Below are 12,967 nucleotides of genomic sequence, written 5' to 3'. Positions count from 1 at the left end.
ATGTATACTTACCCTACTCAATCAGTGGGTAATAATTCGCATGATATCTAACTCATAGGTGTAGCAGCAGTCATATTTATTATTCATGTTTGTTATTAGTGATAGTTCCTATATATCTGGAGAGGGGGCTTTGGCCGTACATTACTTTTACTTCCAAGTTACCGAGTGGATTATGCCTTTACAAGAACTATGAAAATACCTCGTGCGTTGCTACGGGAATTTTGAATAATTTAAAAATAAATTAGACTATTTATATTTGTAGTTATATAAATGAAACTATCTTATACTAATTTTGTTGAATGGTTTGACACATCAATATGAACAGCTAAATGCATATTAGTAGATGAAGAGATGACTATCATAATTACATGTGCTAGTTTGCTATAATTGCAAGTTTTAGTGGATTGTTGATGTTTATAGCTTGCATGTTGAGAGAAATCTCTATTGGGGTTTAGTTTTATAAGAGTATTAAGATATTAGTCAAGAAAGAAAACGACACTCGTCTAGTAATATGTCGAGGTGTGTTGATTAGGTTTCTTCCGGTGGAATATATCCATACGAGTTGAGTTCTTTAATACTACTCCGGCATGAGTGCTCACATTTCACATTTTTAATTTTGACCAGCATGAGTGTTTGTATCTTTCTATATTTTTTTCCTAGGAATTAAGCTCTTTTTTAAGTGGAGTGCTCATACTAGCGAATAATGATTGTGCATGTGTCTGTGTAAATTAGTGTATGTGACTGCACTTTGGTTCACAAAAAAGAAAAAATATTGATGTGCTTCAAAAGTAAATTTGCTCCAATCCAAAACAATTATAAAATAGTTTTGTTCCTCTCCCCGCACTCACTGTCTCACTCTATGTCCACTAACAATTTACAATACGATAATCCAAAATTGATATAGTCCTGAAGCCTTTTTCTCGCAATGACAAGAAAAGGCTGGAATAAAATATTTAGGACTGAAATTCTTTTTGTACAGGATCGAAGTTGTTGGAGCTAGCGAACCTAGAACGAAGACACATTCTTTTCTCGTATGCCCTCACTCCCCCTTGCCTGGTGTCGCAATATAACCGATCGGATGCTACCGTATCGTGCATGCCTTTTCCCACGACTAATCTTGTCACGACACTTGTGATTCTACCTAAACACGATCCTGGCACACTTCCAAAAGAAAAAAAAAGACAATATCCCCAACGAACTATATATATAAATAAAGTGTCTAGTATAAATAAACTCATCCAGAGTAGCGAGTGACGTGTGAGTGTTCCTACACAAACACACCAAAAAAAAGTGACCTGTTCCGAAAAAAAAAAACGTGACCTGTCACTGTGAGTGGAGCACCCTCCCTTTTTCTGGTTTTTTAGGCGAGGGCACAGAGGGAACAGTGCAGGAGGGCGAGGCGGCGCGGGTCGCGGGACGGGACCAGACCGGAGCCTCCTGGCCTGGCTCGTCAACTTGGCCGGGGATGGGTCTCATCGGAAGACGGCGGCCGCGGTCGGGGTCGGGCACGACCGCGGCTGCGCGGCGCCTGCGCGCGCGTGCGTCCGGGGGTGGGGGGGGGGCGGCCAACGAGGGGGGGAAGGGTATGGTATGGACGACGGAGGATGGCCCAGGCGGGGCCCATGTGGCAGTAGGATGGACCCGCACGCGACTCGACGCACCCTTCCCCGCCCGAGGTCGGGCCCACGCCTCCTTTGTCTTGTTACGTGTTGCGCGGTCGTTCGCCGTGGCTCTCCAACGGCTTCAGGGGAGGATGCGCGGATTCTCTGCGGCGGGGTCTTCGCAGTCGCACCTCGCAAGTTCCAACGGCTCGCCTGTTTGGAGTGACGGCCCGGCGCTTTGCTTCTTTCACTCGAGCGAGCTCTTCGGGAATTTGGAGTAGTTTCCTGTCAAATAAAGTAAAATAAAATAGTTTTACTAATGAAGCTCCTACAAACATGCTTTTATAAAACTTTAAGATGCGAAGAGCAAAAAATAGTGCTTTTTTCTAGCTTCACCTCATCTTACATGACAATTTATGAGAATATGTTTTAAATAATAAGTTGTTTTATCAAACAATTTGATAAAATGACTCTAGCTCTACAGATAAAGTTGTTCATAAAGTTAAAGCCTTAAAAAATAGTTTCATTGGTAAAATGGAGCCGTAGCAAATAGAGTCTTTGATTGAGGGGTATAGCAAAGAACAAGGCTGCCGACCTGTCGCTGAGAACAGATACGATCTAAATATGGCATGCCGAGCAATGCAGAAGATAGAAAACCAAGAGGAACTTTTCTTTTCTCTAAATGGATCAATAGCTTGTCAATTTACTAGAAGAGTCGTCACGGGTCAATTGGTGGGGTTATGAGAGACATATGTCTTGTTGTCCCATGTTTACTATACATTCTTTCATTTTTAGTATATTATTTATTATGACATGCTTTCACGGTAGGTTATATAGACTTATGATCTGAAGAATGTATGTTGCATTTCTTAGTGATCACTAATCTATTATCAATGGCAAGATTTTGAGTACAAAAAAAACTATATTATGCTCTGGAAGAAATACAACTATTTGTTTTGATGACTAAATAAGTAAGATCCTATACAACATGAAAACAATATGGACATGCCTCTTAATGAGACAGCTAACTAACATCATGTTGCGTAGTGGCATGTAAACCTCTATATGTCTTATTTATTCGTTTGGCTGATAAACCGTGACAGAAAATACCGTTGACTAATTTGTTGTGAGAGCAAAACACTGCTGAATGGCTGACTGATTCGGCTGATAAGAGCAAGGATAATAATACAACCGGCTGCTAGCTGTAAGATTTCTTTACAGCCTTCTTGCAGCCCACTCATATAGTGGTTAGCTCATCACTATTAATATAATATATGGTTCATTTGTCTTTCTCATAATTTTTTTGATTCTTGTGTCTGAGCCGGCTGTAAGCTTATAGCTCGTTTTTACTCTCTCTCGTTTTCTCTATCTTCCATCTCAACATTTAGCTAGCTTACAGCTCTACTATAATACTTGCTTTTAAGTTGAAGCCAACAGACTAGTGCCAGCCGCCGCTCAAAGCTAACACCTGAATATATACGCTAATACGCCCATAGCTAGTGTACACATAATCACACTAGACTGAGCAAAACATGACATACACCTGTACAACCAGGTTCACCTGTACAGATATACTAGACACTAATACGCTAATACGCCCATAGCTAGTATAGTAGATTTTATTACTAGACACTAACTGACAATATGCTAGTTAGTGCTATAAATGAGATATCTAAGCAAAAGATATGGCGTAGAGAGTCCTACAATAAGATGTGAGCTGTGCACTCTTTAGATTCAATTTAATTTATAGTTTATTCCTTAGCACAATTAATTTTTTCTAAAAACTACACTGCCACGCAATGGTGTGCGCAGCTAGACAACTAATAGTAATATAATATAGCTTCACTCAAGTTATTATCATCTAAAAATCTCTATGGGTGCATGCATCATCAGCACTGGCCAAACAACTCGTAACATGTGCCAAGCTGGCTATTTCACAGTGTGAGAGATTATAGTAATTTTAAATTAAATTTGTATCAATAGTAATTAACTTGCAGAATATCTAGTAATTTTAAAATACGCCTTATATCAGTAGTAATTAACTTGCAAAAATATCTAGTAGTTTTAAAATAATCAGTAGTAATAATTAGCTTGCAGAATATCTAGTAGTTTTAAAATAATCAGTAGTAATAATTAACTTGCAGAATATCTAGTAGTTTTAAAATACGTCTTATATCAGTAGTAATTAACTTGCAGAATGAGATATCTCTAAGAAGGATATGCTACAATTAAATATACATAGTGCTATATGAAACAGAATATCTTTAAGATTTAATTTATTCATAGGCATACATATTTTGCTGGCATAATTATGAACTGGACATCCTCCAGAAGTCCAGATACGATCTCTAGCATATCTCTAGCACAATTAATTCCAGCAAAAAAAACAGCAGCAGCAGCCGTAGCACTCACTACTACAGATAGCAGTGGCTCACGCACAGCGCACCACACCCGCATCCAGCGCACCGGCGTCCGGCGAGGTGGCGGGCGAGAGCGAGGAGGGGGTGGCGAGTCCAACGCCCAACGCTCACGAGGAGTAGGAAGAGAGAGAGAGAACCGTGGGCCCCACAAGACCACCACTGTCCACTGTGGCTGGCCTCTGACACAGCTCACACCTTTGACGAAACGGCAGCCCGGCCAGAGGCCACAGCGCGCCCAGCCCCACCACCACCCTCCTCCTCCCGAACCCGAAGGAAAAAAAAAACCAGAGACAAAGAAAAAGTCCAAGCGCAGGACAGGGACGGGCGCGATGGACGGCCGGGATCGGCCTGGGCCCCACCGCCCCCCGCGCAGCAGTATTTCTAGCACGCCCGGCCCGAGGAAGGAATACGAGACGGAGAGAGCGCGAGCACAAAGCGGAATAAAAAAAGGCGGAAAAGCGAGGGCACTGCCTGCGCTTCGCTGCTCTCCCCGCTGAGCGAGGGCTGCGCCAGGCACCCTACCAGTATTTGTTTGTTTATATTATATATATATATATAAATCGTCGCTCACTCCACTCTGCCGAGCGCCGGGCCCTGGACTCACATACCACTTCGCACTTCCGCAGACGGACCACGGGCGGGGGGGGGCTGGGCTGCTGCTCCTTTGGCTTGGAACCAGGCTACCAGCCGAGGGGAGAGCGAGACGAGAGCGTCCCTGTCCTCCTCCAGCAGGCCTCCACCCTCCCCGTCCCCGAGCTCGTCGTCGCCACACCAGGCGAGGCCGCGGGGCTTCGCTACTCGGAGAGGTTTGCGACCTTCTTCTCCTGCTCCTTCTCTGGTCGGTTTTTTGCATGCGCGTACGTGCTCTGCTGCTCCCTCCCCTGCCGATTTGGTGCCGAGCTTTAGCCTGGTGCCCATGGATGGGGGGCGCGAAGCAGCCGATTGCTTGCTGGCGTAGGGTTTCCCATCTTTGATATTTTTCAGTGGTTGTATTTTACGGCGGAGGGGGGAGAGGGAGAAGAGCAGCAGGGTGGTGGTGGTGGTGGTGGCGGCGATGGCTCCTGGCCTTTTTTTCCCCCTGATAGCGGCGTCGCTTAGGTCTCAGGTGTTTGTTGGCTTGGCTTGTCATGTTGCCTAGTTTTAGTACTGATTTGGACCATTTAAGCGCCATGTTCCCGTGCTCGAATGCCCAATTTTAGCTTACCCGGTCGCCGAAATGCCGCCTTCATGTGCCTCATCATTGTGGGAATCTGCTGCTACCTTCTTTTTTTTTATTCAGGCTGCAAATCTAGGGAGGCTTGCAAATCTTTTATGGCATGGAATGATTAGAGCCACCGCGCGCGTATCAACCTTTGTCACTGTATTTTACTTTTGTGTACGGAGCGGAATGCTTGTGCTGTCACCGCAAGAGATTATATTGCTCTGTGTGCTGCTCAGGCAGTGGTTTGATTTCAGTCAGTGATTGTTTGGTTGCAGGGAGGGCGGAATGGGGCCGTCGTCCATTCAGGAGATGGAGGAGGCCCGAAGGACCGCAGTGCAGAGCTGCCACCGGGTGCTGGCGCTCCTCTCCAACCCGCACGGCCAGCTCGTCCCCAGCAAGGACCTCATGGCTGCCACCGGGGAGGCCGTCGCCAAGTTCGGCTCCCTGACGGCCAAGCTCACCAACTCCAACTCCAACTCCAACGGCAATGGCCTGCAGCTGCAGGGCCACGCTAGGGTCAGGAAGATCAAGAAGCCCCTGCCCATCTTCGACAGCAACCTCTTCCTCGAGAGCTCTGCGGTGGCCGCCGCCGCCGCCGCCACTGTGGCCAAGACGCCCAGCCCGAGCCCGATCACTGGCCTCCAGCTGTTCCCGAGGTACCACCAGATGGAGGGCTCGTCGTCTAAGGATCCTGTCAGGATCCCTACCCAGTTCCCCAAGAGGTTACTGCTAGAGAACCCGGCTGCCGGTCTGGAGGGGCTGCCGTCCAAGGCCCCTCCGGTCCAGATGGTCCAGCCGGTGTCGGTTGCGCCTCCTGCAGGGACGCCTACCCCGGCATTGCCCGCTGCTCACCTTCATTTCCTCCAGCAGAACCAGAGCTACCAGAGGTTTCAGCTCATGCATCAGATGAAGATTCAGAACGAGATGATGAAGAGGAGCAATCTTGGTGATCAGGGTGGTAGCTTAAGCGGTGGTGGTGGTGGTAAGGGTGTGAATCTCAAGTTTGATAGCTCGAATTGCACAGCGTCATCGTCTCGCTCCTTCCTTTCGTCTCTGAGCATGGAAGGGACTCTTGCGAGTTTGGATGGAAGCCGGGCCAGCAGGCCATTCCAGCTAGTTAGTGGCTCTCAGACATCTAGCACACCGGAGATGGGCCTGGTGCATAGGAAAAGGTGCGCTGGTAGGGAGGATGGGGGTGGTCGGTGCACTACCGGGAGCCGGTGCCATTGTTCAAAGAAAAGGTTGGAATTCTTGGTTATAAACTGATAGGTGACTACTAGCATTATGGTTTTTAAATTTGTTTCTAAAAATCATATTTTTCTATGTAATTTCAGGAAGCTTAGGATAAGGAGGTCCATCAAGGTCCCTGCAATAAGCAACAAGGTTGCAGACATCCCAGCTGATGAGTTCTCGTGGAGGAAGTATGGGCAGAAGCCAATTAAGGGATCCCCACATCCTAGGTACTGAATACTTGTCCATCTGTGACACTTTTAATCTTTTTTGTGTGAATTTGAAGTGTTTCTTACTAGAGTATATGCGGTCCATATTTAATGATATCTGCTTATATCGATTTGGCACTTGCTAATTTATAGTGTAGTTGTACCCACTGACTTGATGCTATTTTAGTTGCATACGAGTATACGACTACCATTTCTGTTGAGTTCAAAGTTAGTATTTCTCCTTTCCATATTCTGGAATGCATGATCTCGCATGGAAGCACGCACCACAAAGGATTACTGATATGAAAAATCTGTCTGAACAAGTGTTCCCCCTACTCTTTAGATGCTGCTTATAGCATTGGGTCGTTTGGCTTCTAATCAAGTTATTCAGTTTTGTTTCGTATTTTACAATAAGCATACTGCTTACTGAGCATACATGTGGTTTGAAAGAAACCTGTTCTAATTATGGTGGCACACCTGTTGCAATCCGAGGAAGGTTACAACTGGCTACCACTTTTGCAACACAGATCACTGTCTTGTACCTTTGTCAAATATGCAGATCACAAATACTCACAAGCTCTCTGCCTTGCAGGGGTTATTACAAGTGTAGCAGCGTGAGAGGGTGCCCCGCGAGGAAGCATGTCGAGAGGTGCGTGGACGACCCCTCGATGCTGATTGTTACCTATGAAGGTGACCACAACCACAACCGAGTTCTAGCCCAACCAGCCTGATCTTTCAGGCTATCAATTCAAGATCGCTTCTATAGTCACCCTCCTTCCCCTAGAGGAAGGGAGGACAACAACAACAAGAAGAAGAGCCTAGTGTCTGTACATATTTTCTGCTTCTAACAGTTGGGGGGAGAGAGAGTCAGTTAGCTAGCTCTTTCAGAAGAATCAAATCAATGGTGACAGAAGGAAACTTATCGCGTCGATGGAGAAAGGGAGAGTGCCTCATCAAATCAAATACTCTAGTTTTGTAGTTTCGATTTCTCTTTTGTGTTCATCATCCTGTGTTAGGGCCCCATCCTGTGGTTGCAGTGTAGTAACATTGAGCTGCAGTTGTATGTCTGAGAAATGGTGTTAGGGGGATTGGATCGGAGAAGAAGGCATAAGGCAGGAAAGTGCCTGTAAAAGTGGCTACACCTAGGAACAGAATGTACAATCGTCTTCAGCCCAGTGGTACAATCTTGTTGATGCAGTGGTTTGGTTTGGTCTGTCGCGTGTTGTTTGTTTGCGCGAGTGTGATGCTGCGATGCATGGGATTGCCGGCTCTCGTGGTGCTGGTGCAGCAACCGCAGCGGCGGCATTTGTACTGGCCCTGGGACGTCTGCCGTTTGAGAGGCCGGGTTCCCTGCGGTCTGCGTGTCTCCACTGTCTGAATTCTGACGATGCTTTCGACAGTTTGACATCTCCATGTCGCGGGTTCAGACGTTCTGATGGATTGTGGCCTCGGTGGGCTCAGAGGGGTTCACGGGCCTGCTACTTCTCTGTTGCTAGTCCGTGCGGGGTTTTTTTTAGTTTTAAAAATTTTGCAAAATTTCTCAGATTCTTCGTCATATCGAATCTTTAGACGTATGCATAAATATAGATAAAAATAAAAATTAATTGCAAAGTTTGATCGAAATTGACGAGACAAATCTTTTGAGCCTAGTTAGTTCATAATTAGATAATATTTATTAAATACAAACGAAAATGCTACTATGCTTATTTTGTAAAATTTTTTGAAAGTAAACAAGACATTAACCTTCCGCACGCGTGACATGATATAGAGATAGACATGTCTTTGTGATAGAGAATAGAGATTGCAGCTGTTCGTCTGGAGTTAACACGTGTGATAGACTGATAGTTGCGGCTGCAACTGCAGCTTATGTGGCATTACTTCGAGAGTGAAAAAATTTTAGGTGTCATATCAAATATTCGTAAGATGTCAGGAGGGATGTTTGGATATTAATAAAAAACTAATTACATAACTCACGTGAAAACTGCGAGATGAATTTGTTAAACCTAATTAATCCATCATTAGCTCATGTAGGTTATGTAGCACTTAAGGCTAATTATAGACTAACTAGACTTAAAAGATTTGTTTCGTGATTTTCAATCAAACTGTGTAATTAGTTTATTTTTTTATCTATATTTAATACTTTATGTATGTGTCTAAAATTTCGATGGGATGGGTGAAAACTTTTTAGGTGAGAAAGATCACAGTTCCTAACTACAGTAAAGTCTGTTTGGAGTTAGCAGCCAGATCAGAATCAACTGCAGCTCCAAGCTACAGTAAAGTCTTGTCCGAGACAGCTCCTCCAAACTAGTTTCAGTCTTGTCTGAGAGAGCTCCTCCAAACTACTCACACCAAAAATAAGTGTCATTTTGAATCTCTGAATAAACTTATTATGAAAATATATTTAACAATTGTTTGTTAATAAATACTAGTAAATATGCCCGTGTTACAACGGGAGAGAAAAAATATCTAGTATTTATAGTTCTTTTTTTTTCAACATAAATAAATAAATAAAAGAGTTCTAGTTATTGAAGCACCACTTTAATCATGCAGTTTGGAAAACAGTGGGCTCCTCTTCCCTTTTGATCCATTTGCGTGCATTTTTTATAGTTATACAGATATAGGGGGATAGTATTTCGTATATACACTATATACATGCATATAAAAGGAAACATGCAATTCTTTTAGTCATGGTTGAAAATATTGTTCGTTGTTATCGTGAGAGAAAAACATTATTGGCTGACAGAAAAAATAAGGCTTATAAGACAAGCGAAAGGGTAGCACCGACTTGGCCATGGCTAATAATATCATACTAAAAAACAAAATAAAATAAATCCTAGAACTCTTAGAAAAATCGAAATCAAAACGAAGAATCGATGGGTGTGGAATCAGATTTGGACTCAAAGAGTTTCAAAAAAAAAGATTTGGACTCAAAGACACTACGTTCTCGCAATGGCCTGGTGACCAAGGCTTCTCCTAGATTGAGATCCTATTTTTTTCTACAGTACTTTATATCTATACTATTATTTCCTCTAAGGGTCTGTTTGGTACAGCTCACAACAGCTTCATGAGCTGTTGTGAGCTGTTTTTTTTGTCAAACACTTATTTCCAAAACAGCTTCATGGGTGAAGCTGTTTTTCTCCTCCTCTCACAAAGACATAAGTTGGGATGAAGCTGAAAAAACTAGCTTATTGCAGCTCTCTCCCTCATTTCTCTCTCTCAACTATACATGAAGTAGTTGGGAAGCTATTTTGCCAAACACTTTTTCCCAAACACAGCTCAACTTCATCTAGAAAGTCACTCATGAAGCTATTTTCTAAAAAAACAGCTTTACTAATGAAGTTGAGCTGTGCCAAACAAGCCCTAAATCGGAAACAGCTGGAAAAAATGCAGTTGCAAAACATAAACGGAAACCATAGAAAAAGTGGTTTCATGCAAAAACAGTTTGGAAAAATATAAAAGCTGATTCTCAAACAAAAAGTTTTGAATTAGGATTCTTATTCAAATTACTCAAAATTGAAGAGATCTATTTAGATTAGGATTAGTACTCCTAGCTATCATATACTATATGTTGTATATAAAGAAACACGATTTAAATTAGGATTCCTATTCCTATTCAGTTTATTGAGGCTCAGAGAGATCTATTTGTCCTTATTATCTAGGGTCATATCTTTATCTTTATCTTTCTTTACCTTATCTATTTCTAATAATAAAAAGACAAAATTTCTAGTCTTTTTTTGTCCAGCCTATTCAATTCAGCCCAACCGTCTCAGTCCACTCACTTCGATCCGGCCCACTCACTCGCGTCCAACCCACTCGCTGGGGACATATTTCATAGAGATTGGTATGAGACATATTGAGTAATTTTAGGTGGAGTCGATAATTATATATCACTCCGTTCTAAATTAACTATCTTTTTTTTTTCCGTACCACAAGTTTGGCTTGATTTATAGTAAACACGTTCAATATTTGTATCTCCAAATAAATTTGTTAAAAAACTAGATTCAAAGATTTTTGCAATAATATCATAAATATTAATATTTTTAATATAAATTTAGTCAAATTTGTTTCTTGAAAAGCGCAAACGACAGTTATTTTGAAACGAAGGTAGTATGGGCCAGCTGAACATGAGTGGTCAAGGGACTTTATCAAAGAATTAAAGAATGACAGAAATGCGGTCAAATGTCAAAGTTACCTATAATGATTGGAGGATATTTCAGTTTAATCAGAGAGGTGAAAGACAAAAGCAACAATCAGGGGGATCCTAGACTGATCAGATTGTTTACCACGCTTATTGAAGATTATCAGCTAAGGGAGATTAAGAGAACCGGGCCCAAATTCACATGAACTAACAAACAAAAGAATCCTATCCAAAGTAACATAGACAGAGTCAGAGAGTGCTAGTCTCCACAGATTATGCCACTTCACTAACTTTTTACCCACTAAGGATCTTCCAAGGAAAAAAAATCGCTGTTCAGCTATTGACAGCTCTACCAAGACCATTGGCTATACACAAATATCAGTTCGATATTCTGTCTAGTTGCCAAACTAGATGCAAGTAATCAGCACCTATGAGAAAGTTCTGCTCTGCCCACAGTCCACATAACTCCATAGTCTCTTTATGAGGCTATGACAAGGTTCCAGCTAAGCACACTACATCATTCCCAAAAAGAATGTAATACTAAGTTTGAATTTAGTCAAATTGTCTAAAGTTGGACTGAGTTTATAGAAAATAGTATCACCAACATAGGTTTATTATAAAACTGTATTTGGTTAATATAATGATACTTATTATACATTATAAACATTAGTACCTTTTGTATATATTTGGTCAAATCTGACATTGATTGACTCATCAAAGAGAGATAACTACATTCTTAATGGGACGGAGAGAGTAGATAATATATGGTCCGGAAACTATATAATTGGGCAGTTTTGAGTTTAATATGACAGATTTAAGTTTAAACCGTTCTGGTGCATGCATTGTTTCCAACATATAGAAGATTTATTTGTTCAGCATAAATAAGCACATGCAGGACTGAGGGAATAAATAAAAAATCTCACAGCAATCACTCACTAGTAAGCTCAAGCAAAGAAGGGGTATATACGGATTATAATTCTGGAATGCAGAAGGTAGCACTTGAAACCTCGATGCTATTATCACAAATTGGTTTACACCACCTTGAAGACAGCAGGCATATATGTTTTTTTTGTCCCTTGTTGCTGCTAGTGTTTTAGTAGTTGCTTCTAGTAACGAAACTCAGGTTCGCCCGCAATGTAAAATTGTATTTATGGTCCCTCAACGGTCTAGTTATTGACCAAAAGCATAAGAAGGAAACAAATCCAAAATTCCAAATCAGAAGCACAATGTATCAGTTACTTATAATGGACTCCAGATAACCAGGTCGCTAGCTCCCCCATGCCTGCAGGAGATCAAATCCTGCTGAATGTCCCCACGAGTACCCCACAAAAGCAAGAACTCATTGCTTATTAGCAAGCACAACAACTCCGAGTAATAGGGGACATATACATATGGAATACAAAGCCGACGACTGTGTGAGAGAGCGGAGAGCATGCACTTTCTTACTGTCCATGTCATATGCTATCAGCTTCTGGCATTAACCTTAAGCCATAGTTTCCATCCACCTCCCACTTGCCATTTCCTCTGCTTGCTTGTGCAGTTGATCCACATCCCGGTTTCAGACGAATAGGTGCGCACCTCAATCATGCCAAGATTAACATTATCCCAGAGGTGGAACAAGTGAAAGTGTGGCGAGATGGCTGGGTCAAAGACGACGTAGGTAGGCGCATTGTCAGTTGGAGAGGGACAACCGGCGCTGGGCACGGCCACCCATTGCTCAGTGGTGGGGTTGCACACAATGTAGCCCCGTCTGCCATCTAGTGAGATCCCATTGTCCTGCGCCGTGCCCAAAGAGGAGGAGCCCGTTGCAGGAATGCAGGAGCCTGATGTTCTTATTCCCGGGCAGCTTCGTCAGGAAGGAGATGGAAGGGTTGAAAAGGGGCGCGGTGATCCCCGGCAGACTGATGAATTTCCCGTGGAAATAGTCGCCATCGGCGTCGCTGCGGAGTGCGGAAGAAGCCTTCTAGGGCCTGGGGGAACCGCTTGCGGTGGACGGGGTCGGAGATGAGGTCGCACCAGCGTTGCGAGACGCACTTGAATCTGTGGATGGACCGGACGGGGGCGCGCTCGAGGATCTCCAAGATGGCGTCTTCTGCGAGGCACGGCACCGGCACCGCCGCCGCCGCGCCCCTCTTGAGATTAGGGCAGTCCATGTCTCTGAAACGGAT

General features: G+C 43.3%; 2 protein-coding genes across 3 annotated transcripts; one reads left to right on the top strand and one right to left on the bottom strand.

The window, feature by feature from the left end:
* Positions 4,434–7,874, top strand: LOC8085964 (protein WRKY1). 2 transcript variants are annotated; one of them, XM_021451471.1, is made up of 5 exons: positions 4,434–4,545; positions 4,648–4,827; positions 5,498–6,463; positions 6,557–6,682; positions 7,254–7,874. In XM_021451471.1, exons 3-5 carry the CDS (start codon positions 5,508–5,510, stop codon positions 7,390–7,392), a joined length of 1,221 nt encoding a protein of 406 aa, XP_021307146.1. In that variant the 5' UTR covers positions 4,434–4,545; positions 4,648–4,827; positions 5,498–5,507; the 3' UTR covers positions 7,393–7,874. The 2 variants fall into 2 exon arrangements, with proteins under 2 accessions (XP_021307146.1, XP_002466480.1); XM_002466435.2 differs by having other exon boundaries at positions 4,434–4,827.
* LOC8085963 (F-box protein At5g07610) lies at positions 12,264–12,952 on the bottom strand. The gene is made up of 2 exons (XM_021460636.1): positions 12,729–12,952; positions 12,264–12,645 (listed from the first exon to the last, which is right to left on the bottom strand). Exons 1-2 carry the CDS (start codon positions 12,950–12,952, stop codon positions 12,264–12,266), a joined length of 606 nt encoding a protein of 201 aa, XP_021316311.1.

This window comes from Sorghum bicolor, chromosome 1, assembly GCF_000003195.3.
Source record: "Sorghum bicolor cultivar BTx623 chromosome 1, Sorghum_bicolor_NCBIv3, whole genome shotgun sequence".
NCBI lineage: Eukaryota > Viridiplantae > Streptophyta > Magnoliopsida > Poales > Poaceae > Sorghum > Sorghum bicolor.
This window is presented reverse-complemented; position numbering and strand designations above follow the sequence as displayed.

Coding starts and splice junctions, on each gene's coding strand:
- LOC8085964 (XM_021451471.1), top strand. CDS start 5,508: ATGGGGCCGTCGTCCATTCAGGAGATGGAGGAGGCCCGAAGGACCGCA. Junction 6,464..6,556: donor TGCCATTGTTCAAAGAAAAG/GTTGGAATTCTT, acceptor ATGTAATTTCAG/GAAGCTTAGGATAAGGAGGT. Junction 6,683..7,253: donor AAGGGATCCCCACATCCTAG/GTACTGAATACT, acceptor TCTGCCTTGCAG/GGGTTATTACAAGTGTAGCA.
- LOC8085963 (XM_021460636.1), bottom strand. CDS start 12,952: ATGGACTGCCCTAATCTCAAGAGGGGCGCGGCGGCGGCGGTGCCGGTG. Junction 12,646..12,728: donor ACTCCGCAGCGACGCCGATG/GCGACTATTTCC, acceptor TTCCTGACGAAG/CTGCCCGGGAATAAGAACAT.